Raw genomic sequence first — 27838 nt, forward strand, 5'->3', positions numbered from 1 at the left:
GTCCTCCGGCATGGCTGGACGACACCCCATAGGAGGCCATGGCGGGCCCTCGAACACCACCGACGACCTGCTGCTCGACCTGGACAATGAGCAGCCCGTCTACAGCGCCGGCCAGCGGTCGGCCTTGAACGACGACGACCTGGCGCGAGCCTACGAGCACGATCACGACCCGCAGAGCCGCCCGTCGGTGTCGTACGACGACTTCGTCGGCGCCGAGCCGTCGTCATATCCCCCAGCAGGGCGCCCGGGCGCGGCGCAGCCAGCGCAGCCGTCGGGGCAGCCGGGCCCGTACCACACGAACCAGTTCAGCCAGTCCTCGGACCTCGACAACTTCCCGCGCTACGCCGACGACTTCGACGACGACGAAATGTACTACCAGCACGGCGGCGCGTCGGGCGCGGGGCCGGCGTCGGCTGGCAGGGACAATGCGAGAGCCCGGAACAGCGTGCTGTCGCTGGGAGGCGGCCTCTTTGGCAAGCTGAAGCACCGGCTCGGCATGGGCCAGGGCTACTCCGAGATGGATCTCCCGTTGACGGAGCCGGGCCACGATCGAGGCGGCCCGATGGCGGCCTCGCAGCAGCCGGACCAGCAGCCCCCGGGCAAGAAGTCGGGCAACTTCAAGTTTGGCTTTGGCCGCGGCAAGCCAGATCCCGCGACCCTGGGCCCGAGAATCATCCACCTCAACAACCCGCCCGCCAATGCCGCCAACAAGTACGTTGGCAACCACATCTCGACGGCCAAGTACAACGTCGCCACGTTCCTCCCCAAGTTCCTCTTCGAGCAGTTCTCCAAGGTCGCCAACATCTTCTTCCTCTTCACGGCCGCGCTGCAGCAGATCCCCGGACTGTCGCCCACGAACAAGTACACGACAATCGGACCCCTGGCCGTCGTGCTCTTGGTTTCTGCCGGTAAGGAATTGGTGGAGGATTACCGGAGGAGAGTGGCCGACAATGCGCTCAACACCTCTACGGCGCGAGTCCTGCGTGGCTCGACCTTTACGGAAACGAAATGGAATGCCGTGGCGGTGGGCGACGTGGTCAGGGTCGAGTCTGAGGAGCCGTTCCCGGCCGATCTGGTGCTTCTGGCAAGTTCCGAGCCCGAGGGTCTCTGTTATATCGAGACGGCAAACCTGGACGGCGAGACCAACTTGAAGATCAAGCAGGCCCTTCCCGAGACGTCGACATTGGTGTCGCCCAGCGAAGTGAGCCGACTGGGAGGGCGCATCAAGTCGGAGCAGCCCAACAGCAGTCTGTACACGTACGAAGCGACCCTGATCATGCAAGCCGGAGGAGGGGAGAAGGAGCTGGCATTAAACCCCGAGCAACTGCTCCTTCGAGGTGCCACTCTGAGAAACACCCCTTGGATCCACGGCATCGTCGTCTTCACCGGCCACGAGACCAAGCTGATGCGAAACGCCACCGCGACGCCGATCAAGCGAACCAAGGTCGAGAGGCAGCTCAACTGGCTCGTGCTCATGCTGGTCGGCATGCTGCTGGTGCTCAGCGTCATCAGTACCGTGGGAGACTTGGTGATGCGCGGCGCCACTGGCGATTCGCTTTCGTATCTCTACCTGGACAAGATCGACAGCGCTGGAGTGGCGGCTTCGACATTCTTCAAGGACATGGTCACGTACTGGGTGCTCTTCTCCGCGTTGGTCCCCATCTCCCTCTTTGTGACGGTGGAACTGGTCAAGTATTGGCACGGCATCCTCATCAACGACGACCTCGACATGTACTACGACAAGACGGATACACCGGCCACTTGCCGAACGTCGAGCTTGGTGGAGGAGCTTGGAATGGTCGAATACGTCTTCTCTGACAAGACCGGCACGCTCACGTGCAACATGATGGAGTTCAAGCAGTGCTCCATTGGCGGCGTCATGTACGCCGAAGAGGTTCCCGAGGACCGGCGAGCGAGCGGCGCGGACGACGAAGAGACGGCCATTTACGACTTCAAGGCGCTGCAGGCCAACTTGACCCAGGGCCACCAGACCGCGGGCATGATTGATCATTTCCTCTCGCTGCTCGCTACTTGCCACACGGTCATTCCCGAGATGGACGAGAAGGGCCATATCAAGTACCAGGCTGCCTCTCCCGACGAGGGTGCCCTGGTGGCCGGAGCCGTCACCATGGGATACAAGTTCACTGCGCGGAAACCAAAGTCGGTCATCATTGAAGCCAACGGCCGAGAGATGGAGTACGAGCTGCTGGCCGTCTGCGAGTTCAACTCGACTCGCAAGCGAATGTCTGCCATCTTCCGCTGCCCGGACGGAAAGATTCGAGTCTACTGCAAAGGTGCCGACACCGTCATTCTCGAGCGACTCAATGACCAGAACCCCCACGTCGAAATCACCCTGCGACACCTGGAGGAATATGCCTCGGAGGGGCTGCGGACGCTCTGCTTGGCCATGCGCGAAGTGCCGGAGCAGGAGTACCGTGAGTGGCGCCAGATCTTTGACACGGCGGCGACGACTGTGGGCGGCAATCGAGCGGAGGAGCTGGACAAGGCTGCCGAGGTCATCGAGCACGACTTTTACCTCCTGGGCGCCACTGCCATCGAGGACCGCCTGCAAGACGGCGTGCCAGAGACGATCCACACGCTGCAGCAAGCCAACATCAAGGTGTGGGTTCTGACGGGAGACCGACAGGAAACGGCCATCAACATCGGCATGAGTTGCAAGCTCCTGAGCGAGGACATGATGCTTTTGATCGTAAACGAAGAGTCGTCTGCCGCGACTCGCGATAACATCCAGAAGAAGCTCGATGCCATCAGGACGCAGGGCGACGGTACCATTGAAATGGAGTCGTTGGCGCTTGTCATTGACGGCAAGTCCCTGACGTATGCGCTGGAGAAGGACATGGAGAAGCTCTTCCTCGATCTCGCCATCATGTGCAAGGCCGTCATCTGCTGTCGTGTGTCACCCCTGCAGAAGGCCCTGGTCGTCAAGCTCGTCAAGAAGTACCAGAAGCAGTCGATTCTCCTCGCTATCGGCGACGGAGCAAACGACGTCTCCATGATCCAGGCAGCACACATTGGCGTCGGCATCAGCGGTGTCGAAGGCCTGCAGGCTGCTCGGAGTGCCGACGTGGCCATTGCCCAGTTCAGATACCTGCGGAAGCTGCTGCTTGTCCACGGCGCGTGGAGCTACCAGCGCGTGAGCAAGACGATCCTGTTTTCCTTCTACAAGAACATTGCCCTGTACTTGACGCAGTTCTGGTACACGTTCCAGAACGTCTTCTCCGGCCAGGTCATTTACGAATCGTGGACGCTGTCCTTCTACAACGTCTTCTACACCGTCCTCCCGCCGCTGGCCATTGGCATCCTGGATCAGTTCATCTCAGCGCGCCTGCTCGACCGCTACCCCCAGCTCTACATGATGGGCCAGCAGAACTCGGCCTTCAAGCTCAAGGTCTTTGCGCAGTGGATTGCTAACGCCATCTACCACTCCCTCGTCCTCTACATCTTTGCCGAGCTCATCTGGTACAGCGACGTGATTGACGGCCAGGGGCAGACCGACGGCCACTGGGTGTGGGGAACCGCCCTGTACGGCGCCGTCCTCCTCACCGTGCTAGGCAAGGCAGCCTTGGTGACCAACAACTGGACCAAGTACCATGTCATGGCCATCCCAGGTAGCATGGTCATCTGGTGGGTGTTCATCGCCGTCTACGGTACCGTCGCACCCAAGGTCAACATCTCCCCCGAGTATTTCGGCGTCATCCCCAAGCTGTACAGCAGCCCCGTCTTCTGGCTGCAGACATTCGTCCTTGCCTTGCTGTGTCTGTCGCGAGATATCGCTTGGAAGTACGCCAAGCGAATGTACTGGCCGCAGACGTACCACCACATTCAGGAGATTCAAAAGTACAACATTCAGGACTACCGGCCTAGGTATGTGCACGTACACAGCACAGCACAGCACAGCCCCCCCCCTCCACCCCAACCAGTATTCCATCTGCGGTTTATGATGCATGACAGGATGCGAGAGCCATGTGCTAACTTCAGAATGACAGGATGGAGCAGTTCCAGAAAGCCATCCGCAAGGTTCGGCAGGTGCAGCGTATGCGTAAGCAGCGTGGCTATGCCTTTTCGCAGGCCGACGAGAGCCAGACGCGCGTGCTTCAGGCATACGACACGACCAAGCACCGAGGCCGATATGGAGAAATGGCGAGCTCAAGACCTATAGAAGGGATATAAAGATGAGAAGAAAATGAAAGTAGGGGAGGGAAGAGAAGCAGTTTTGTTTCAAATTCAGGGGTAGGCTGTAATGATTTCTTAATTTTGCGTCACGTCTCATGTCATTGAAAAAAAAAAGACTTGGTGTTATCCTTTGGGCGGAGGAGGAAGAGAGGGGGGAGAAGAGAGGCAAGCAGCATGAAGGAGGTTGCGTCCTTTTTTTTTGTCTTCACCATGATGATCTTGGGCGCCAGACGAGGGCTATGATGTTGCGCTTTTTTTCCCGAAACTAGCTATTACGCCATATATGATGTCTCCGTCCGCGAGGTTGTTCTTTGTTGGGTGTGCTGTTCATTTCTCGACATTTATTACCTGGGCAAGGCACTGCGGGATATGTGAGATGACTAGGTAGAGGCTTGGACGGAGAATGATATATGGTATGAGACGTTTTTTACTTGTTTGATGTGAAGATGTGTACAGAAATGATGGTGTAGGGCGAGGTAGACTGAGTACAACTACTTGTGGAAATTTGATGTTCACTGGACAGTGTTGGCCGCTTTCATGTTTTATAAGACTCAGTCCGTTTTGGCCGGAGATGCCTTTTGAAGGATCCAAAAGCAAGATGTAGCAGAAGTCACCATTAGCATGCGTAGGAGAGGATAAGTAAAAGTATCAACAAGAAACGTCCTTGGAACTCACGAGCACCCCAATGAATGTAACTTTCCCACATCTTATCACATATCTCCAATATCTAAGTGCTTTGGCTTAGCCCGGAGATGGGCAACTCTCTTCGCAAAGAAACTTCCACAACCAAGATCCAGGAGTCTTTTTCCCTATGACTCACCTTACCTTACCTTGCATGAAAGTAGCATTCGTCGTTACAAAGGATAAAACAGCAAGAAAAAAAAAAGGCCCAAGGAGCACAGAAAAAGAAATTGTACGGATCAAGTGTAAAACGCGGTGGTTACAACACACAATGGTCCATATGCCGCGATGCTGCATTACCCCTGGTAGTACTGGCGTTGCGTACGGTACATACATGGTTGCTTCATACGGGATAAACAGCCCGTTTCCTTTTCCGAAAGATAAAAAACCTTCACATAGAGCAAATCCGAAAAAGGGCACGGTACGGGTATGCAAGGGGGGGAAAGGGAAAGAACAAATGCGTGGCACGGCATCATGCAGGTCTCATGCAACCCACAACGGCGAACCAGAGTTGGTGTTTTGAAAAGCGCCATCGTACCTATATCATTGTTTCCCTGTTCATCCCGAAAGGCAAAGGTACACACACACACACACACACCCAAGGTTCGGGGGAGTTTCTCTCAGCAGTTGATGCCGTTTTTCAACGAGTTTTCAGGTGATACGAAATGTGTTTTTTTCATAGATGGCGCGTTTCCGCGGTTAATGAGACTCCATCTGGAGCAAAACCGGCTTCATGAAAGAGAGAGAGAAACAAGAAGAAGGTTTTAAATAAAAGCAACTGATAAAATGACAAGGTATAAAGTAATACTTGGCAACGACATCTATACTTTGCCGAACGTCTATATCGGGTTAACCTTCAACGGTAGAAGATTGAAAGCCTCCAATGTTCGTTGGCCAACTGCCTTGGTAGTTAAACCAACTTCAGCCGTCATGCAATTTGTCTTCCAGCACATACATACATCCCAAAGTCAGTATAAGCTGATTCTTACTTGCGATATGACACTCCTTATCTGAGTCTGACCTCGTACGATAAAAGGTATCCTGCATCTCTCTCTCTCATTCCCAAGCCCCATCCCACCGATTAAACCCCCATGCAGGTCCCCCTTCCATCTCACTTACAGCATCCTCCCCGTAACACCACATAGAGTGATACTACCTTACTACTACTGCTGCACTTTGTATGTATGTATGTATGTATGTATGTATGTATGTATGTCTTCCCAGGCGCAATGCAGCTTTTCCCACATTTACGAAGCAGGGACCACATACATGCATGTTTCCCCCCCTTACATAGCCCCCCTAGACATACATTGAAGCGAAAACAAGAGAGAGATAAGAGTCCATATCAACAGACAACGTATGTATGTAGGAAAGACGACGACCTCGGAAACATCTTGCATGCGTTATCACTCCTCCTTACCTAATCACACACCGTACGATCTACAATTCTAGTTACCCACCTACCTTACATGATCCAAGGGAGTCGTACTTTGTAATAGCGCCACGGTTTGATAAGGCAAGGGACGGAAGCGGCTTCAAGCAAGCTTATCTGGATGTCTTATCTACTCGCGCTTCGAATATTCCGCCTTTGTCTATGAATGCTCGGCATAAAGTATTATCATACTATAGGTCGTTTACATGCAGAAAAAGGCGGGATGATTGAAACGATCAATCCGGCAGGTAGCCTGCGCTGTTCCTTGAATGAATCCTGCGGCAGAGAAACGCCGGCTGCGCTGATACGCTCAAGTCGAGTGCCCCAAACCAATCACATCCATCGACTCGTGCAAATAATTGGCTGCATTCAGCAAGCGTTCCATCGTTTTCAAGTCATTAGCATTATGTTTATTCATTGACTTGTCGATTGTTCATCATCTATGGGTTCTGTCCTATCCCCAGAGATCCTTCTCCGTCTTTTGAAAAGTATATACCCAGTCGACTCCATGTACAGTGCAGTTGCCCACCAAATACCAGATTACCTATAAGTATCCATGCCGTGCTTTATATCTAACCAGTTGACGTGTAACCATCTTTGTGCCAAGAGGCCGTGATGTTCTTTGTCATGTAAGGGAAACAGTAGGAAAGAGAAAAATTGAAAAAGAAAAATCCCCGAGCGATGAAGGCGAGGTAGATAAGGATGTCGAAGCGAAGCGACGCGACGCTCCGGGGTCAGGATTGGTGGACTGCGGTCACACTATGTGGTGCTAGGTGACAGCATGAGCGGCTGATAAGAGAAGCTCGAGTTGGGATGTTGAAAAAAGAGAAAAGCGCCGCGAGGGGGCAGATCAAGCCGTCCAAAGTGGTAAAGGCCCCGAAAGTTCCCTCCGTCGCGAAAACAAAGCGACCACTGATAACAGTGATCAACCCGCGAAAACGGTATCAAAACTTTTGTTGTGCTTGTGTGGTGTATCTCCCTGAAGAACGCCTGAAGAAAAGAAGGATAAAACAGTAACAGTTGTGTAGAGTGTGTGGGGGGTGGAGGCATCAGCAGAGTGGCCGGTCTGCTGGCTGAATGCTCAGACGAATCGATTCCATGCCACAAGTCCGTTCAAGGTGGTGACAGACAGTGCTGCCAGCCCACGGCGAGACCCTTGCCGCTGGGCATCAGCATCCCTGTAACCCCGCAGTCTGAATCAATGCGCCGTTTGGCCAGAATTCTGGCAAAATGCGGAGGCGCGGTGTGTTGACGACGTTCCATCACCACCATCTGCATGCGCCAGTCCCCGTTCGTCTGCGTCTTAGTAGCATGTATTGCCTTGGCCGCACCACAGCAACGCCAGAGCACCCCCACAGCGGTGGCCTACGGTCCCAGGCCAGTCCGGTGATAGGCCGCCGCGAGCCCAGCTGCTTGCTAGCCGGCATGCCGTGCGCAAGGGGGGAGGGCCGCTAGAGACGCTCGCGGCGGAGGGACTGCAGCCAACCGCTTCCTCCCATCTCAGGCCCTCAGACGACCCCCCAGCACACCCACCTCGCTGCGTCCGAAATCACCGAGTCAGCATGGGGATGACCAGCTCGACGCTCTTTGGCCGCGAGCTGGAGCCTGGGGCCCGCGACGGCAGCGGCCGGTCCATGCCTGCAGACCCTGTCTCGTGCGAGTAGGTGCCCCCGTAGGCCAAGTCCAAGGTGCTCGGGTGGCTGTACAAAAGACTCGCCGATGGTCGCGTGTACGAGTTGTTGGGGCTGGTAGCTGAGCTGCGGCTGAAGGGCCAGATGCCGCTGCCAGCGGGCGACGGAGGGCTGGGTGGCCTCACGTTGAGGGATCGCAGGGCAGACATGGCCGAGGTGTGGTAGTTGAGCGTGGTGTCTGGGGAAGCCGGGGGAGAGTTGGTGAGGTGCATCGAGCTGGGCCGTGATGGCGACGCCCGTGGCACAATGTCTCGCGGCTCAGACCCGGCCAAGGTCTCGGTAAGGATGCGACGCTCGCGCGTGTACACGGAGGAGTAATAGCTGCGAACCGACTTTGCCTGCGCGGAGGAGTCCTGGTCGACTCGGCGGCATCTACACAAGCGTGTTAGTGGCCATGATCAGTGCAGTTCCGGAGGCTCATCATTATAAACATACGCTTCGGAGCAGTACAGAACTAGCTCGTCGTGGGTGTGAAATTGCGTTTCGCAAATCGTGCTGCAAGAAGCAAGAGTCAGTACAAAGGCCTCGGCTGCGTTATAAACAGTAGTTGCTTCCATACCAGTACTGGGGGAAGCTCTCGCGCTCGTCGTTGTCCCAAATCTCGGTGCTGACCTCGCGGCCGCCTCGCCCCAGCTTCTGGGCGGAGGACGGAGTGTGTCGTCGGGTCATGGCTGGTCGCTTATACTGAGCCGGCGTTGCGGTGACTGCCTTTCGGACGTCTGTTGTCGATGCGGTCGCAGTGTAAGGTCCAGACTTTCGGCGCTGGTGAGGCATTTGGAATGGAGAAGAAAGAGGATGGAGGGAAAAAAGTGCGTGGGTAAAAGCGAGGTGTTATCCTGGCAGCTCGGAGAGCGTGGGGGGAGGGCTACCAGGACCGTCCAAGGCGTGAGAGGACCAAAATCAAGGAAGCCAGACAGAACGCTGTGCTGGCTTTATCTCCGGCGGGTGTATGATGCGACACGTCGTATTGGAGAGTGCGCAAGATGAATAAGAGGGCACCGCTTGCTCGACAGGCGTGACGTGAAGTGAAGAATGACGGGAGGTCACACCGGAGCAGAGAGGGTTGAGGACTGATCGACAGGACCCGGTAGATGGAAGGATGCTGCAGATCGATTCGTCGGGCAGATTTGCTATCCACTTTTGGTGTTCAGTTGACAGGAGCAGAGCGTCGACGGCAGAGCAGATCAAAGGGCCAAATATAGCAGTGGTAACGACGGTCAGATGATAAGCACCACGGAGGGTGAGATGGATGGATGGAGTGCGTCTGGTGTAAGTGGTGGCACGGGATGAAGGTCCTAGTGCTGGGTCGACCGGAGGCTGAGCTGCACGATGGGCTGTTTGCTTGGGGTGTTGCAAGGCGGATTTGCAGGATTGCGGGATTGATTGAAGGAGAAGCGAGAGGACGGGGAAGTTATAGTGAAAGAGAGAAAGAGGAAGAGGAGGAAGAAGAAGAGGAGTAGGTGAGAAAGGGCTGGCGAGTGAGACGCTTTTGTTGTCGTGCTTCTGCTTCTCCGTACTTGTACAGGCTGTATAATCTGATGGCAGCCGAAAGCGGAGACTCGCAGTCGCTGCTGGGTGACAAAGTTTCCAGCGGTGCGATCGGCGCGGACGGGAGTAACTTTGCGCTCAGGGCTGGTACCAGCGCAGCAGCAGGTACCGATGGTGACACAACTGTCGACGCCGGGCTCCACAATGTCGCGATACAAGTCCCTTACTCGTCTTGGGCTCGGACTTTGTTTGGCGCAGGCAGCGATGACTCTTTGCTTTTGTGGGCTCTCGTCTCCTTTTTTTTTGCGTTAAGCTTCTTTTTATTCGATTTTTTTTCTCCTTTATTCCGCTTTTGATTATTTTCCAATGGGAAAGAGAAAGAAGCTTTGCAATGTTTCAAAATAAAACATAAATTGTGGAACACCGTCGAGCTCGGGCAAAGTGCGAATTCGCTCGGATGAAGCCTCGGTGGTAGGGCTGGGCTCGTTCGGCTGGATGTAAGGTAGTACTAGTATACAAGTACCTGCAAGACGGGCCTGCACTGGAAAGGTACTTGAGTTGCTGACGTGCTTATGGGCCAAGATTCGTGCAGTGGAAGCAAGCACAAGTCAGCATGGGGTGCAGCGTTGGTTTCGATTGTTTCCTCGGAGGGCTTGTCGAGCTCGGGCAAGGGTCGACGTGAGGTGATGTGTACAAAAGATGAGATGCTGCCGGTCTATACAGGGAAAACGAACAGTCCAAGCCAGGGGAGTTTTGCTCGAGAAAGAGATGGAAGAAAGGCTTACAAAAGACACCACGTATCCCGGGGATGCTGAGGAATTAATAACCCGAGTGTACATGTATAACCCCCCATCCCAAAGCACCGCCAAAGCCCGCGGCAGCTCCAGGTACTACTACCACTATAGTAATACTGTACGCTCACCACCTCCGAGTCTCCTCTTCTTCGCTCTCGCAACAGCGCAAAGCCCTCGCATCGTGGCTTCGCTGCCAGGCACGAGTGGAGGCCAATGGGCAGCAGCACGCGTTCCCACGCAAAGTGACGAGTCGTCCGCTCGAGTCCACGGCCCCGACTTGAGCTAGCCGTGCCAACAATGGGCCTCTGGTCGTTGTTCCGAGTGGGCGATCGACGCACGGGGGGCCGGAAAAGGGCGGCCAGGGGGACAGCTGCAGCGGTTGCGTTTAATGCACGGTACGGAGTCCGGAGGATGGCAATCGAGAATGATTCAATCTCGGACGCGTGCATTGAACAGCTTTTCACACTGCATCTCACGACACGCAAACCTGCTCAATTGCCTCTGTCAGTTTAGCAGCACACGCAACATGCTCCCCTTTGCGGCCTCGCTCGACCATCCCGTCTCCTCGCTGCCAGTTGTTCGCAAGGTACGGCCCCCCAGGTACCCGATACCGTGCACCCTGCTGGCCGGCTCGTACCCTGTACCTGTGCTCCGCCAACATGCATCCGGCCATGGGTTCCAAAGACCCCGGGGCTCGTACCATGCACCGGTGGAGCGGCCTTGAGTTGGCACGCAGCGGCAGTACCGGTACTCCATCCTGCCCACTGCACTGGCAAGGTCTCTGCGGGCCAGGGTTCCGGGTGGTTCCTCTTCAAGTTCCAAGGCCTTCTTCCAAGCTGCTTCGAAACCCGCTTCCCCCTTCAGCGGGTTTGTGTTTTTGTGTGTACTTACTAGGTTGTATGGAGTACCGAGCCAGCTGTGCGACCACCAGGTAGCGGTACCTCACCTGTGCAATGTCAAAGCTGCTGTGCCTGTCTGTGCTGCCCGCAAGACACCGGCCGACGATCCTTCGGCGCCTCTTCCTTCTGCCGTTGGCGGCTGCTATTGGCCGTCCAGTCGCAATCCTCGGCGGCGTCAGGGCCCGGTGGCTTGCTGCAGGTATTGTGGCATTTCTCTATGTGTGCCGGTATAATAATAGTTGCAGAGTGACAGCATTCCTAGCAGGTGGTAGCCATGGCGGCGCCCCTTATCGCATCCGTCTCAACGGTGTAAGCCCCTGTGGGCATGTTGAAGTTACAAGCCGTCGTTATCACAGACAAGCAAAAGATAGCAGAGGCAGAAAGGCAAATTGAGTGGTCTGGGGGGCCGCGGCAAAAAGGGGAACAAGGCAGGATGGAAAACTTTTCTTTTCATTCATGCATTGACACGAAGCTCTGCAGCTACCTTACAGCATGTATGTATCAGCCGCAGCGCATTACACCGGCTGAAGCAGGACAGTGGAGTATCAGAGCAAAGTAATTTTTCATATTGATTCATTCTGATCAGGCTGTCCCTCATCCACTGTCATGCCATATCTTACGGAATACTGTTAGGAACATCTGCTGGGCTGTTTTCCAGCATGACAAAACTCTGAAAATCTCTTCAATACTATCCATTCTGATCCTCTCGATGCGTGGGTCCTCCTCTGAGACGGTACAGACGGCTGACGAAAGCAATCCGTCCGCACTCGTCCAGTCCAGCGAGCACGTTTCCCCAGCGGCTCCAGATATTCTTCCTCCCGTGCACCCGCCGTGACCCAATCAGCGGTCTCTGACGTCCGAGGCCTTCGGGGGCCACGGGGGTTGCTTCTTTTTCCTACTCCGTATTCCTTGTAATGTACGATACGTAGGATTTCGCTGGGCCGATGGCCGCTTTTTCTTATGTAGTGCTGTTTCGTTATTACGCAAGTGTGATGTGTGAATGTGAGTGGATGGTTTCTTCAATTTGAATTTTCACTGCTCTGGTAAGATATTTCCTTGTTTCCGTCTGTCGGTTCGTAGACCCTTTTGCTAAGCTCGACTTGGTAGTTGTTAGATATCTATACAGTCCAATTGATCAAGCTCAACATCACAGCTTCTGCAGGGTTCAAGGAAAGAGCCATCACGGTGCTTGCCAATGCCCCGCCTGTCCGCTCACCCTGATGTCCGTCCCTCCGTTCATGACGCACCGCCCGTGTAATTCTTTCCACCCTATCAATTCAACCTCAATCTTCCCTTTTGCTTCCCGACCTCCGAGCCTCCGCCATAACCTTCACTGCCTCTCCATCTCTCTTCTTTGTCATCAGCCATCTCCCAACATACACGCCATCACGGTCTCCTACACGTGTCCTCCGTGCGAGTCTTGCCCTCGGCATTCTCTCGCCATCCCGGGACTCCGTCCGACCGCCAGCACGGGTCTCTATGAATGCCTGCCTGCCTACCTATCAAGCTCCGTCTTCTTCGCTGTTGGCCCATGCAATTGCAATAGTCTGGATTACATACGGAACTCGGTACTGCTCCAGGCCAGCAGCTGAACTGTGCGAACTGTAGCCGAGCCTCCGTCGATGCAAGTCGGCAGGCTTTCAGACATGCAGCTTCACCAACGTGATTCGCCTCGCCGTCCAGTCCAGTCTCGCCATGGCCCTACAGTACATACTATTGTCTGCTAGTCTGCACGGCACATCGATGTGATTGATCGCCTTCATCCCGTCCCGCTCTGGTCCTGGTACAGTCGCTCAAGGGCTCCCCCATACAGAACTACACGTGCTCACAGCGTTGGTGCTTGTATCGCTACCAACAATCTTCCGGCCAAAATCTTGACTCGTCGTTTCTGTGGGGTTGCTGCAACCGCATCTCAAGTGGCACATACGGAGTACCGTCTCAAGCTCTCCCCAGCTCCAGACGCTCGTGCGATGGACCCGGCTTTCGCTTCAGTCGAATCTAAATATCAACCTTTGCGGCCATGGTCCTGGTGCCTGACGACACGGAACCTTACTACTATGCCACCATGCTCGGGGCGCATCGCATCCTGCTAGCTTCAACACGCAGTGTTCTGCCTGTCAGACTGAACCCAAACAATGGCAAAATCTCAGTCTTAGGGCTGACGGGCCACGGCTTCCGGCTTCCGCTGTCAGACAAGAACTGTCTTGCCTTGCTCCTGTGCCTGAACGCTCCGCTTCTCAAACGCTCTGCTTCTCAAACGCTCTTCGGCGTACTCGTACTGCTAATACGCATGCTGCTTGGACCGACGCATCGTAAGGAAACATGAGCTGATGAGCAGTTGTCCGAAGCTTCTGTCGCCCGTTCGCCCCTTGTTCCCCTGTTTAGTTGCCCGGTGGTGTATCCACCTGCGGCATGCGGCTTGTTCGGTTGCGGCCATATTCGGCGCCAAACATGGCGACTCATTCTCCAGACTCCAGGCTCGTGGGATACAAGCCAAGAGCCATCTTCGCCTAGGACGGGTCTCGCCTCGTCGGCCCACCCACAAGAAAACGAAGAAAGAATTGCAAAATCCAGTTTAGTTGTGCTTGGTATGTTTGTCAAGGCAGAACAAAAAGCCCTTCGAGAGAGAAGACGGAGGTAAGACGCCGGGCAAAATTACACGACGGCTCGTCTGCCACTGAGAGCCGGCTTCTCTGGGCTGTGGGGAACTTCTCCAACATCCCCAAGCTTTGCTTCCCCCAAGTTTGAGAGATCGCCAGGATGATCGCGTCCCAATTCAAGCGCCATCCCCTACGAGAGACGGTGGCAGTTCGGATAGAAGGCATTGACGAGCTCACTGTCTTTCTTACGAGTACAGTCAAACTATCTTGCTGGCATTGTTCGTACCATGTGGTACTCGTATTATTCCACAAGCACACATTAGGTGCCATTGCCCAGGCTCGACTCCATCTTGACTATCATTATGGGGAAGCTGCACAGGGAAGCGTCCCGTTTCTACCGGCATACCGCCAGACGGCCGACTTGCAGCTTGGGGGCCGCGGCTCCGTTTACATGACCGTCCCTCTGCCCCTTCAGCCCTTGTCCAGCTTGCCCAAGGACTCCGACCCGCGAGATTGCCACTCTCAACACCAACACCGCCAGTTCGGACAAGCTGTCTTGTCTGCCTTAACAAGGATGCCGGGAGGCTTTCTGCCAATCAAGTCATCCCACGCAATTGAGACCGAATGAACTCTGCATTGCGTCCCAACTCCATGCTGGGAGGCACTGATTTGACTTCATCTGGTATAGGTTGTTATTCCTGAGACGGCAAACCGAGACGAAGCCGAAGAGAAAGAGAAGGAAGAAGAAGCGGTGGCAATAGTTGGCACCTGGCCTATTACAAGCCAGCATTGCGAGTAATACCCGTCTGGCCGTCGTCGCACTTGATGCCTGCTAGACTAGATGCCACCCCGCAATCTCATCTCGGGCTTCAAGAGCTGATGCAAAAGCAGTGCAGGTTGATGACATCCGAAGCACGTCCGTGCTCCTGCCGGTCTGCTGGCTAGTAGTATGCACATATGCACGTCTCATCCAGAATGTCGACATTGTCTTACCGGAGCTGCGCCCTGAGTGTGACACGCATGGCCATTCCATCCGCTGGCAAAAGGTCTGCCGGGTCCTTACCTGTATGTATGATACGTGTCGATAGGCTTCCTCGCCAAGCTGCTAAGGCAACCGAACAAGATTGACTTTATCCTGGCCGGCTTTCTGCTTTGTGGGGTGTCCACACGAAGCAGATGGCCTCGCTTCCTCGTTTCCAGAATGCCAGCGAACACGACATGACACAAGAGCGGCCCTGGCGACATTGGAGCGGGTCATTCGACGGCATACGAAGTCCTTGTACTTGCCCTTGTACGAAAACACAAGGGCATCCGTTGCGCCTCACTTTTGCGCCGGGATGCTCGCCAACTCGCGCACGAGCTCTGCAGAAACAGGAGGAAAATGGGATGGACATACAATATCTCGACGGAAACGGGGGTTCAGTAGCGGGCAGATATCCCCACCGGATGGATCTGCGCGGGATCGGTCCGGAGGGCTAATACTATCACGTTCCCCCCGTCCTGCTGCTGGAGCAGACACGAGTAAGGTGGCCCTAGGCAAAAGGCTTTTGCATGAATGCTCGTCTCCTGACTAGCATACATGCTACAAGCACGAAGAACAACTTGTCCCTGGTGTCCGTGGCCTGCGAGCGTGGCCAACGACGACCAGTGGACGGGGGGTGGAATGTTTCTGTGCCGTTGTGTGCCGTGTCTGACCTCCGATCTGGCTTTTTGCGTTTGAGATAGATTAGGGCTTCACTCTTAGGGTTCTCACAATTTGGCGTCGCTTACAGACGCGCAGTGCTTTCGTTACATGGCTATATCAACTTGCAATTAGAGTTTGGAATCAAGGCTAGAGCGTACATTACAGTAGAGCATCAGGTTTTACATTGTAGCCGGCCTGGCCCACCGGTATCTGGTGGAAGTGCTCATGTAACACAGCAACCGATACGCACGAGGGGGGCAGTACATGCCTCGAGGTATTCCTCTCCTTCGTCGACTTTCCTCACCTCCGGAGAAAGGGGGGGAAATACTTCCATCAGTTCATTCAGCTCGAGTCAGTAAGACTCTCGAGAGTGGGTAAAGGCGTTCAGACGAGGTTCCCCCCCGACGAGACAAGTTGCGTGTAAGATTCCATTCCCACTGTCAATTTGCACCTCATATGGCTGGATGGTGGCGCCAACGAGCACATCTTTTGTTCTTTACAGTGCATGATTTGAGTTTTGTTTCCCCCTTTTGAAGAGGCGGGATCGGGTGTGATTGCACCATTGTGTCCCCAGAATTTTGCATTCCAAGTCGGCCAAGTTTCATGTGATATGTAACTGAACGCTCGTCTTCTTACAATGAGATGATGCCTTTTGAAGATGCTCTGTCATCATGCCAAACTGCCGCATCAACATGAACACTGCCCCCGGTCTACTCTAGAGTACGAGTTCTATCCGCCCAGACATTGAGAAGAAATTGAAAGAAAGCATCATGTCGTAGATTCCGTTGATTTTTTCTCAAATGGGCAATATGCTCATTCGTCCATCTGAATAGTAATCACTGAGATGAAGAAGGCCTTTGGCGAGTGGTCTCCTCAAGCTTCACTAGCCATTCGTCAAGGGTCAAATCGAAAGACGGCAAGCCCAAAAGGTCACCACCTGTAGACAGTTTCGCCTCAGCCATCCCTCTCACGTCGTCGACCGTTCCCGAATCGGGCTCTTGCGAACCAATCGAATGGTAGTCCAGCGCAACGCACTCGCCCAGCTCCATATCGGGCGGGCATCTCGTCTCCTCCGGCTGCAGGACGGCTCTCCTGAGCGCAATCTGCAACGACGCTTCAAAGAGCTGAGCAAGCCGTTGAGCGTGGCCGTCGTTTGGGTTCAGGAAACGGGACACGAGGGGCCGAGAGACGTGCCATTCTTTCCAAATTGTTCGCAAAGCCCCGAGATGGCCCAGGAGTGCCATGTACGATTCGTACATGCCGTATGCTTGAGCTGTAGAAACCCGGCTCTGTTCGCCGAGATGGAAGAGAGCGAGAGAGCGGAAGGACTCGCTCGATATCGCATGATGCTCATCGATGCCGGTCAGCAGCTGCAGAAGCATTTGTCGATCGTGAACGGTGTATAAGCCACCACCACCACCACCAACACCATCCCCTCGACCGCTCAGATGCTGCGTAAACACCCTCAGCGCATCTTCAATGTCGTTTGCCGAGGCAGCGCGCCTTTCCCATGAACGATCCTGAAACCCCCGGTGCAGCCATTCAGATGCCGCTTGGATAATGCCCGCTGATGCGGAGAGCCGAAGTGCCAGTCCGGTCAGAGTAGAAGGGAGCGCTACGCCGTCGGAGGAGAGTCTCGCGGCTAGATTCCCAATGAGGCTCAGGATTTCCAGATGGGCGGCCGCTTTGTTTCCTGGATGTTGACTCAGAACATGGAGACAGGCGCTGCGTAGTGCGCGCGGGACGTAGTCCTCTGTGCTCGTCGAATCCTCGCTGGCATCCTTTCGCTTGATGATGAAGTATGTCTTTGCCGCCCCTTCGGAGCTCAGGGAGTGAAACACCAGTCGACGGATGCCGTTGATGGATGTCTGGTCCTTTAAGGCAGCAGTCAACTCAGACGGCGACAACGGCTGCTCGCTTCGATTTGTGATGGTGCGCTGGAGGTTCTTGTACCGCAACACCATCCACTCCAACAGGACCTGGTCATCTTGCAACGCATGGGGAGGAATCCCATTCTCTCGGCAAAGCACCTCGACAAGTCCCGAGTCCTGCCTAATTGCCAGTTCCCCAGGGGTCGCAGAGAGTCTTGAACTCGTCGCAGGGAAGTCGGCGTCGTCGATGGTCCTTGATTGGCAGCGAAGAGCCGCTGAGAGAACATCATGAGGGCTGAGTCTCCAGATGTTCGCTGGATTCGACAAGACATCGTCTGCTCTCCGCCGCGACTCGGCGATTTGCTCTCGCAGTGCCTCGAGCTGTTTCTGGGCATGGACTCTCTTCGGGTTGACGTCCCATCTCCTCTCCAGCCGCCGCTCATCGGACTCGTCTGCCTGGCGCACGAACGGACTCTCCTCCGCATCGAGGTCCAGCAGCAGATCCGGCATCTCGAAGAAGTCGTCTCTCACGGGAATGGCATCCGGGGACTTGGGGGGCCGCTTGTTGGCGATCGTGTAGTACACCTCGTTGTTCTTGTCGATTCTCCGCACAAAGGCCCTGAACCGCTTCTGGTTGCGCGCCACAGAGCGATGAGCTGAGGTTGTAAGTCGGAGCGTCCAGGTGCAGCATCTTGAGGGTATCATCTTGGGTGGCGCTTCGGTGCAGATTGATGCTCCATTCAAGGCTCTGGTTCCGGCCTTTTCCTGTCCTTGAGCAACTTGTTACTGTGAGCAGAATGTATGGTAGCATTGGGAATTTGTCGACACATGTTGAAGACGGCACGGCTCAATACCTGTATACGGGATACGGGCTCAGCGGCAGGTACTGCGCAAGCGAGCCAACTTACAGCGGCCGCCGAGGTACCCAACGCTTACCCCAGATTCCGCTAAATCGTCAGCGGATCCGCGCTGGATCTCCCACTAAAACAGAGCGCTGAGGCGCTGCAGCCAGTTCCAGAATTGCAGTGGGTTCAGAGCTTGTCGGAGGCCGCAGTCACGTAAATCCGGCATTTGGCCCAACTCAAGCCCAGTAGTAGTACCTTGAACAGTGAAGCGTTCTTGAAAAGGCTGCAAACTCTCCAGCACCAACAATCTACGTCAACCTCTACATTCCGTCCATCTCGAAAGAATCATCGCCCTCGCCATTCCGTATCGCTGCGGAGACTGCTTTCCAATTGATCTAATCTATCTTTCTCTCAAAGCCTGTTAGCTTTCATCGACGTCAAGCCGAGGATCCAGCGCCTATCTCAGCGATACCCTAGCCATCGTGTCTTGTTTCGCCATCAAGACCCCCGTTCCTACTTCATCAACCCCATTTACAAGCTCATTCGAAATGGCGCCGCCGGCAAAGAAGAGACGCACTAGGGCCGCTGCAAAGGCTGAAGCTGCAGCTGCAGCAGAAGAGCAGGCACAGGAGCAGGCACAGGAGCAGGCACAGGAGCAGGCACAGGAGCAGGCACAAGAGTCAACTGCTCCCGAGTCCACAGCGCAAGAGTCCAATGTTGAAGAGCCTCAAATCGTGGAGGCAACAGAAGAGCCACAGCCCATGGAAACGGAGGAAAGCCCACAGCCCGCCGAAGCTGCTGAAGAACCCCAGCCCGTCAAGGCCGCTGAAGAATCTCAGCCGGTCGAAGCCGCCGATGAGCCTCAGCCCGTCCAACCGGCTCCCGAACAAACTGCCGAAGAGAGCAAGAAAACCGAGGAGGATGCTGCAGCAAAAGCCCAGGACCGCATGGCTCGGTTCAAGGCGCTTCAGGCCCGCGCCAAGAAATCATCAGAAACCAACTTCAAGGAGGCCACCCTGGAATCGCAGCGCCTCTCAACGAACCCCAGCGAGCTTACCGCTCTGCATCGGCGGCACGCGATTGCGTCTCACAAGCTGCTCAAGGCGGACACTGAAGAGGCCGGCGAGGATTTCGAGCGGAAACGAGCCTGGGACTGGACCGTGGACGAGAGCGAAAAGTGGGATAAGCGCATGAGGAAGAAGGGGGCACACCGCGACAACAATGCCTTCCAGGACTACCACCAGGAGGCCAATAAAACTTACAAGAGGCAGTTGCGCAACGTCAATGTCGATCTGGAAAAGTACGAGAAGCAGAAGATGGCCGCTATCGAAAAGGCTGCGGCATCCGGTGGCCTGGATATTGTGGAGACGGAGGACGGCGAGCTCATTGCCGTGGACAAGGACGGCACCTTTTATTCAACGGCCGACACAACATCGTTTGCGCAAAACAAACCCGACAAGGAAGCCGTCGATCGTTTGGTCAAGGATCTGCAGCGCGCCGAGGAGGTCCGGCTCAAGAAGCGAAAGGAGCGGATGGCGCAGAACGGCGAAGACGGCGATGTCACATACATCAACGAGAAGAACAAGCAGTTCAATCAGAAGCTGTCTCGGTTCTACAACAAATACACAGCCGAGATCAGAGACAGCTTCGAGCGCGGCACTATGATATGAGGCGCTGATTTGGGTATGGATCTCATGATTGAAGTATATGAGAGGAGGGAGGGGTTTCTTTCATTGGTTCTCAGGATTACAACTGCACAAATAGACGCACAGCAACTTTGCCTTTTAATGACACATGGACCTGGTTCTTTTTACAACATTGTCTTCCTCCAGCCCTTTGTTGCAAGCTCCTCAATCTGCTCAAGCTCGATGGGACCCTTTATCGTTTCATCCGCAAGTGCCTCGACGACGGCTTCTGCAACCGTATCGACCTGGAGAGGCTTGGTCCCCGCCGCGCCCATGAAGCCCTTGAGGATGTTTCCTGTTAAGCTGTTGAAGAAGGACGCCGCGCCGGCTGCCGCAGCGAGGCCCATAGTGATCTTGCGTGAGCTATCATACATGAACGGGGGCCGCATGAAGATGCCGCGCATCTCGGGAAAGTTGGTGGCGATGGCGTTCTCGGCCTCTCTCTTGGTGGAAATGTATCGCTGGGGCAGAACGGGCGCCCCGGCCGCGGCGGAGATGAAGCAGAAGGCACTGGTGTTCTCGGCAGCGGCGTGCTTGGCGAGTGAAATGGCGCTATCGCGGTTCATGACTTCGTACGACAGCTGATCTTTTTTGTTGGGAGGCTTGATGGCCGCTCCAGGCTGACTGTGTATGGGGTCGACGCCTCGGTCTTGAGTCGAAGCAAAGGCCTTTTGCAGCCCTGAGATGGGAGACTCCTTGCCCGAAATGACGCCCTTGTAGTCTGCCTCGAGGAGGATGCCCATGCTGTGGACGACGTAGTCGGAGCCTTTGAGCAAAGGTGCATATGTTGAAGGCTCGAGGATGTCGGCGCGCTCCCACGAGACCTTGTGAGCCCACGGAGGGGGCGTCGCGGATGACGATACTGTGTCCCATCGTGGCTCACCGGAGCGGCTGTTTCAACGTGACGAATTCTGTGTAAGCGATGGGGGTTCATGTTCATAGCAAGCGGCTTTTGTTTTGGATATGTTTATGGATTGACTCGTGATGAAGATGATATGCCTGGAAAGAAATTACCTGACTGATGTCACGTCCCAGCCCCTGGCTACGGCATATTTGCAGATCCGGGAGCCCAAGAAGCCGTTGCCTCCACAGACTATGAGCTTCTTGGCCGCTGCTGACATGGCTGCTGGCGGTTGTGGAATCTGGTACGTAGAGCGGTGGATTGTAAGGTACTCAAGAGAGATGGCAATGAGGTTAGAGCCGTTTGTTTGAATATCTGTGAGCGAAAGGGAATACGTGAGTCTTATGTTCTGAGGATCGAAGCATGTGAAAAGTCGATGAAATCATGCATCACGCCTCAGTGAGGTAAGAGCAAGAGCTCAGCCCACCATGAGGCTGAACAACCTCGAGCTGCCCAAAGCTTGGGCACTTCGGGGCTTTGATTGGCTGCCAAACAGTGGGCCCGATGACATTTCTGCAAGGCTGAAAAAGCGACCCGCGCTTTTCTTTGTTTCTCCAGATCTGCCTTTACTATCTTGCTGTTTGTACTATCACAAACCATCTAACGCGACTTCTCGACATCGTGCAACAGCGTCTCTTCCATCCGCCACCGCAACAATGGCGCCGTCGAACCAATTCGGCAAGCGCGTCAAGCTGACGCAGGTCCGGCGCCCGTTTGTCGTCGGCAGCACGGCGCTCCCCTTCTCGGACACGAACCCGCGACCGCCTGGGACGCCTGATAACCACACGCACTCGTGGCAGGTCTTTGTGCGCGGCCTGGAGGACACGGACATCACCTACTGGCTGCGGCGCGTCCAGTTCAAGCTGCACGAGTCTATCCCAAACTACGTCCGAAGTACGTCCTTTTCCCCCTTCTAGATGGGTTTCGGGGCTAACCGTTGACTGTTTACTTCCCTATCAGTGGTCGAAGGAGAGCCGGGCAAGCCATTCGTCGTCAACGAGACGGGATGGGGAGAGTTCGACATCACGATCAAGCTATACTACGTCAACGACTCGGGCGAGAAGCCGCAGACGCTGTACCACTACCTGCGCCTCCACCCCTACGGCAGGACCGAGGAGGAGAAGCAGTCGATGCTGGCGGCCAACGGCGAGGTCCGCGCCTGGAGCTACGAGGAGCAGCTGTTCAACGAGCCCTACGAGGCCTTTTACCAGATCCTCACCAGCGGCGCCGTGCCCAAGGGATGGAAGCCGGCGGCCGGAGGAGGAGGAGCAGCAGGCGGCGGCAAGGGCAAGGGCAAGGGCAAGAACCGCGCGCCGCCCCCGCTGCCCGCGCCCGACAGCGGCGAGGTCTGGGAGCGGACGGCCATGATCCCGAACACGAACCGCCCCGGCCAGCCCTTTAGCCGGGAGACGGAGGCGGCGGAGATCAAGAAGCTGGCGGACGCGCAGCAGAAGACGGAGGAGATGACGCGGCAGCTGCTGGCCGAGCTCAAGAAGAAGGAGGAGCAGCTGGCCAAGCTCAAGGCGGAGAACGCGGCACTCGCGGCGGCGGCGAAGACTTCGTAGAAAGGAGTCGCGCCAGCATCGCCGCGGCCGGTGCGGAACCGGAAGAAGCGACGCCAGGATTCGTGACTCGGTACCGACACTTTTGCCGCTCCCCCCCAAGCTCTCACGCTGAAGCCGGACGAGTCGAATCCATGGACGAGCGAGAGGACCATCCGGCATTTATCAACACTGTATGCATCTTCGGGCGCAGATTCCCCGCCCTCTTCCATCAGGGTTGAAAGCATGGGAGCTTGCCGGTGTTTGTCCCAAGCATGATGCCGACATCACAAAGCGTGCCCCCCCTCCGGTTTGCTTTAGCTTGCCCAGCAGCTGCCAGCGCATCGGGGGCCATTTTTTTTGCTTCGCCCTTTTCTTTCTTGGAGAGTCTATGAAGCAAGCACGAAAGGGACATGATCTTTGAGAGGGGGGGCGAGCAGCATTTGCCGCAGGCCGCAGCAGACGGCCGCATGAAGGTGAGGGGAAAGCCGAGCCAAGCGCGATGTTGTCCCCCACGGCGAGTGGCCCTACCGTTTTAACATTTAACGCCGCTCTCGGTGGAAACCTTTGGGTTTGGCATTCGTGCCCCAAATCTACGGACAGGGTCTTATGGGAGATGTGCTGGAGAGCACACACAACTAGTATCACTTGTACGACTTGAACCCCTCGTCTGCTTAGCCAAGTCCGAGGAGTTGGGGAAGAGGACAAGTCAAGAAAGAGGAGTTTGTGTGGAGGGGACCAAGCAACCAAGGCACACCCACTGCTGAGGCACCACAGCCCTTGGCCTCAACGGTACTACGGATACCCATTAGGCAAAGACAGGGAGAGGGGGGGGAATGGAAGATGGGCATCAGATGGGTTGGGCGGCCACGACGGACGGCGGGCACAACAAACGCACACAAAACCCCCCACCGCTTGAAAAGGCGTTTGTGCCCTACTTTTAGTAGCAGTTCGTACATACTATGTCAACATGAGAGATATAAGTGACTTCGCCCTCGGCATGATAGCGTAGCAAAACCAGGCGTAAACGGTCTTGAATCTGCTGTGCCCCCTTGCACACACACACACACACGCCCTCCCTCCTTTTTGACGCTGGAGGGATGATGGCAAGTGATCATGTGGACCAGATTATGGTTTGATTTTCTTGTTTCCCCTTACATGCAGATTCGCACATGTTGTACATATAGTAGTACTTACGGTTGAGATTGTCGAGAAAACAACAAAAAGGCCCCAGCTATCAATCAACGGAAACTGACATGCACTAGATGAGCGGACAAACCCAGGAGATAGCTTTCTGTTTTTTTGCGTCGCTGTGAATAATTCTCTGCGGATTGGAGTTGTGTCTCTTTTTTTTTAAACATCTTTGATCCCCCCGCGAACCCACACACACCCAATACAGCCTCCCAATGCGCCCCAGATCCAGCTCCTGATATCCAATGAAAGTAGACGATATTTGGTACGCACAAGGTTTTGGTACCGTATGTTATACAACTCTCCTGTCGGTACCGCTCGACAGCGGAAGAGAGACAACAAAAGGAAATGGAGAAGAAAAAAAGAAGCAATCTCTAGTAATACAGTGATATGCCTTGATGACGCTCAACGCTCAAACAAGAAACAAAACGCCAGCCGAATCATGAGAGTTGCAATGCCCATGAACTGCCATGCAAGGAATCCGCTATCCGAAATACCAAGATATTCCGGTCCAAGGACTCCCAACTTCTAAACGTATCCATATCATACACGCCCGGGGTGGCAACGACAATGGCAATGGGGTGGTAGGCGCAGTTAGTCCACCAAGAGAAGGGAAAACGAAGTGAGGGAAAAGAAGAGAGAACAAGACAGAATGGCACGCATCCATCAAATCGTACACGTCCACTTGCTTGCAGACACGCTCCATAAAAAGGGGGGCGGCAGACCACTCGAGAAGCATGGAAAGGTGACACACTTCTTTTGGACCCAATCGTCTTGTTCAAGATGCATATCCGGGTATCAAATCATGCAACCAAAAAAAACACCGCCCCTAAACCCCCACCGGGTTTTGAATCCTGGCCAATCTTTTTTGCTCTGCTCTCCATGCTCGCTTCTGCATTTTGGCCATCCCGGCCTGCCCTCTTCGTCCCGTTGCGGACGTTATTTTGATGATGCGTGCTCTGCATTCCCCATGTCCCCTCTCTCCAGAAACGCCGAGGTACGAAAATACCATTGAGGTGAACGTACGTGCATGTTATGTATGCCATCAGACAAAGGAAATGAAACAAAGAAAAAAACAAACAAGTCTAGGCCAATCTGCATATTCGTCAAACAATAGACAGTGTGAACAGGCTGATGTCAATGTTCAATGGCATGGAGACTGAGGCGATGCCTCGTATGCAGGGGGCGGGGCGTCCTCCGAGGCGTCCCATTTGCCCCGTTGCTGGGACCGCTTCTCGTCATAGACGCGGCGTGCGATCTCGCTCGCCATCTTCATGACCCAGTCTTGGTCTAAAACGTCAGGCGATGTTTGGGCCGCGGCGCCTGCCGCCTCCCGTGGGCTGCCCTTTTCGGGAGTCGGTCTCCGGCTGTTGGCCGTGGCGTCGGCAAACATCTTCAAGTCCTTCAGGGCCGATGTGAGCTCCTCCAAAGTGGGCGAATCCTCGCCAACGTTGGGGACGAGCGTTTGTGGCTTAAGGTGGTCGCCGGTGAAGGGAACATCCTGCAGCTCATCCTCCTCTGGTATTGAATTGTCAAATAGGGGCTCCGAGAGGGGAGGGTTGACCGAAGTGGGTGTGCTGGTTCCAGTTTCGGATTGATTCTCAGGAGTCACGGCTTCAGACTTGGTCTTCCTGAGATTGACCACGCGGTTCTTCTTCTTGCGGCCCGGCCGTGATCGTGTATTGCCACCGACGCTCAGGCCCATGGAGGAGTTGACGCTTGTAAGTGTAGGCCGCGACGATATCGAGCCATGGAGTGTGCTTCCTGTATCGGAAAATGTATATGTGGTGCCTGTGCCGCCTGTGTATGAGTTCGTCCGGACTCGGCTGGGGGACGAAATAGACGGAGTGGCGACGTCGTTCCGATCGGCGCAGCCCGACCAGGCTCGGAAAACAACGTCTCGTATGCCGGGTGTAAACAGAGAAAGGGTCCGATGCGAATCCGTGAGCGCGGCGAGGCGCAGCAGATTCTTTTGGGAGAAGAGCGACTGGGTTTCGCCTCCGCCGTTGAGAGAGATTTCGGAGATGGCGCTTGGGTCCAGCACGTTGCCATTGGCATCGACAGGGTCCAGAGGTGGGCTTGATAGCGGGTTGACCCCCTCCTCGTCCGTCTCCTCTTTGGGTGTCTCGACGCCCTTATTGGCCTGATCAGGACACCACAGTTGCAGGGACAGCCGATGGATAATCGCTGGCAGCTCGTCCATCATCAAATTCCGCAGCTGCTGCTCAATGGTTCGCTGCAGATAGTCCCGCACGAACTGTATCGAATCAAAGGTCGAGGAGACCTTGAGCGACTCGAGTGGGTCATTGCGAAACACCAGGGTCAGTCCTTTTTGTTTCGAGAAGACCAGGATGATGAAGGCCGATAGCTTGATTTCGGACAGGGTGATGGAGAGGGGAATCGTGAGGCCCGATGCCGCGGCCAGCGGCTGTGGCGAAGTAAATTCCGGCTTGGAGAAGAGGTAAGTGTTGAGGGGATTCGCCTATCATCATTCGTTAGCCATCCACTGCTCTCTGCGGACAAGGCTGCCTCCTTTCTGCCACACAAATGATAGGAAGGAAGATATGATAAGAACTGAAAATGTGACAATTCATGCAAGGGGAACCCGATAACATATATGCACAGCATTGTAAGCCGATTCCAGAGGGAACTGCTTCTTCAGCTGTTGTTTTCGGGGTGTGTTGCACAGAGCTAGCGAATAGCGGCAATGCCGGCAATGGCAAATTGCAGCCCGGCAGAGCAATATTTCGAAGCTCACTGCCCGGAGCTTGCCAGACACTCGTCCAGCCCAATGCCGCTTTTCAAAAAAGGATTGACTGCTTTCTCAAGCATTTATCCCCGAGGACGATGCCGGCTTCGAGTGCATTGTCGTGGTGGCGCCAGCTATAATTGCTTCGGGCATTATCGGGTTTTGGCGCGGCGCGAGGGAAGCTCCATGAAGGCTGGGAAAAAAAAGATGGTACGGGGACGGAGCACAAAGCCGTGTGTTTCCAAACAAAGCTGCCAGCAACGTACCTGAACCCGCGTCTTGAGCGTCAAGTAGGCGTCTCCGGCGTAGGTCATCTTGAATATGCCTCGGAATCTATCTTCTGCCAGGTCGCCGATTTCCAGGATCTCCAGGTCGGGCGGCACGGTGCCGAGATTGAACTCGCTGACGAGGATGTCATCGACGATGATTGGGGGTTTGGGCGACTTGTTCAGCGCCTTTGTGAGCAGGTCTCGCGCGCGCGAGTAGAACTCGGCGTCCGCCGTCAGAGGCGACCAGTTGAAGTTGAACGCCATGTTGAAATGGCCGTTATGATCTCGGGACCATGGGACGCAGGGCGAAGGCCGTCATGGGCCGGCGAGGCTGCTCTCTTTTTTTTCCTGCGTTCTGTGGGTGGGGGATCGATCGTGGAAAAAGCGCTTGGGGCTTGCAAGCAGGGGTTTGCAATTTTTTTCCCCTTCGATTCGGGATTCCTCTGCGAGTCGTAGCGATGCGGAAGAGCGACGGTTCGAGGAGGTAGGAAAGCAAAGCTAATAATTGATCTGAAGCTCTGGCGAAGAGAAAATAAAGGTAAGTAGCAAGAGGAATTCGGATGGGAGAGTCCAGAGTAAGGTCACGAGGAGGTACGAGGTAGGAGGAGCAGAAGCCGTGGAGATGACGCTATTAAGAGGTTCTGCAAGAGCTGGACATTCGGAGCACGCTGCGGCATCGAAAAGCGGGCACCACGACATGGAAATTTTTCACGCGTTGGAGCCCTGGAGCTCGGCACCTACGACGGCGCGGACGCACGGATGGCGCGGTGTTAGGCGCTGGAACCCGCTGAAACAACCCGCTGTGACGTCCACTGTAAACCGCCCTCGACTGCCTCCCAGCTGAAATACCGTGCGCTGGACTGTGCAGCGCCTCCGCACCAGACCGATGATGAAGCTGTGCCGGCAACGATGGACTGCGATGACCCCGAGCTTCCCCATCTGCCCACCTTGGCCAGCGGAGGCGCTCGTTTACAGACACAGCGGGAGGCAAATGCAATGAGCAACTGGCTGGGCCGTTGAAGGGCAGCCCAGTGATATGCAGGGTTGACTTAAGTGTCTGCAGTCCCCTAGGATCAACCAGCGGGCAGCGTTAGCCGGATTGGACGGCGGCATGTCTCCTGATCGTGAGCACTCGGTTGCTGCATTTTGCTGCATCATCAGCTGACGGCCAAGCCTATCGATCGGCTGTCCGGAGGTTATGGCACCAGCCTTCCCCTCTCGGTACACCTGCCCAGTGCATACAACTACGACAGTGACTGGACAGGAGATGAACGGGAGCTGGACGTCAAGATCTGCATCTGCAACGGACGCCGCCAACCAACC

The 27838-nt window shown here is 55.2% G+C and overlaps 8 protein-coding genes across 8 annotated transcripts; 3 read left to right on the forward strand and 5 right to left on the reverse strand.

The window, feature by feature from the left end:
• Positions 1–10: 10 nt before the first annotated feature.
• BBK36DRAFT_1139985 (phospholipid-translocating P-type ATPase) lies at positions 11–4191 on the forward strand (the record flags this gene model as incomplete). The annotated part of the gene is made up of 2 exons (XM_024893343.1): positions 11–3885; positions 4008–4191. The coding sequence occupies 2 exons, from the start codon at positions 11–13 to the stop codon at positions 4189–4191; spliced, it is 4059 nt and encodes a 1352-aa protein (XP_024750652.1).
• A 3665-nt stretch (positions 4192–7856) lies between these two features.
• Positions 7857–8772, reverse strand: BBK36DRAFT_1116452 (hypothetical protein; the record flags this gene model as incomplete). The annotated part of the gene is made up of 3 exons (XM_024890236.1): positions 7857–8370; positions 8434–8493; positions 8558–8772. 3 exons carry the CDS (start codon positions 8770–8772, stop codon positions 7857–7859), a joined length of 789 nt encoding a protein of 262 aa, XP_024750653.1.
• Positions 8773–10784: 2012 nt separating this feature from the next.
• On the reverse strand, positions 10785–11875 carry BBK36DRAFT_1196261 (hypothetical protein; the record flags this gene model as incomplete). The annotated part of the gene is made up of 4 exons (XM_024896932.1): positions 10785–11138; positions 11172–11196; positions 11274–11394; positions 11800–11875. The coding sequence occupies 4 exons, from the start codon at positions 11873–11875 to the stop codon at positions 10785–10787; spliced, it is 576 nt and encodes a 191-aa protein (XP_024750654.1).
• A 4424-nt stretch (positions 11876–16299) lies between these two features.
• Positions 16300–18039, reverse strand: BBK36DRAFT_1116381 (hypothetical protein; the record flags this gene model as incomplete). The annotated part of the gene is made up of 1 exon (XM_024890228.1): positions 16300–18039. One exon carries the CDS (start codon positions 18037–18039, stop codon positions 16300–16302), a length of 1740 nt encoding a protein of 579 aa, XP_024750655.1.
• Positions 18040–18940: 901 nt separating this feature from the next.
• BBK36DRAFT_51005 (SYF2-domain-containing protein) lies at positions 18941–19849 on the forward strand (the record flags this gene model as incomplete). The annotated part of the gene is made up of 1 exon (XM_024898183.1): positions 18941–19849. The coding sequence occupies one exon, from the start codon at positions 18941–18943 to the stop codon at positions 19847–19849; it is 909 nt and encodes a 302-aa protein (XP_024750656.1).
• Positions 19850–19989: 140 nt separating this feature from the next.
• On the reverse strand, positions 19990–20985 carry BBK36DRAFT_1116871 (NAD(P)-binding protein; the record flags this gene model as incomplete). The annotated part of the gene is made up of 2 exons (XM_024890286.1): positions 19990–20755; positions 20879–20985. The coding sequence occupies 2 exons, from the start codon at positions 20983–20985 to the stop codon at positions 19990–19992; spliced, it is 873 nt and encodes a 290-aa protein (XP_024750657.1).
• Positions 20986–21421: 436 nt separating this feature from the next.
• BBK36DRAFT_1158176 (yeats-domain-containing protein) lies at positions 21422–22330 on the forward strand (the record flags this gene model as incomplete). Its single annotated transcript, XM_024894083.1, has 2 exons — positions 21422–21659; positions 21726–22330. 2 exons carry the CDS (start codon positions 21422–21424, stop codon positions 22328–22330), a joined length of 843 nt encoding a protein of 280 aa, XP_024750658.1.
• A 2311-nt stretch (positions 22331–24641) lies between these two features.
• BBK36DRAFT_1196273 (hypothetical protein) lies at positions 24642–26824 on the reverse strand (the record flags this gene model as incomplete). Its single annotated transcript, XM_024896933.1, has 2 exons — positions 26513–26824; positions 24642–25979 (listed from the first exon to the last, which is right to left on the reverse strand). The coding sequence occupies exons 1-2, from the start codon at positions 26777–26779 to the stop codon at positions 24642–24644; spliced, it is 1605 nt and encodes a 534-aa protein (XP_024750659.1). The 5' UTR covers positions 26780–26824.
• Between the last annotated feature and the right edge of the window lie 1014 nt (positions 26825–27838).

Source organism: Trichoderma citrinoviride (assembly GCF_003025115.1).
Source record: "Trichoderma citrinoviride strain TUCIM 6016 unplaced genomic scaffold BBK36scaffold_5, whole genome shotgun sequence".
Taxonomy (NCBI): Eukaryota; Fungi; Ascomycota; class Sordariomycetes; order Hypocreales; family Hypocreaceae; genus Trichoderma; species Trichoderma citrinoviride.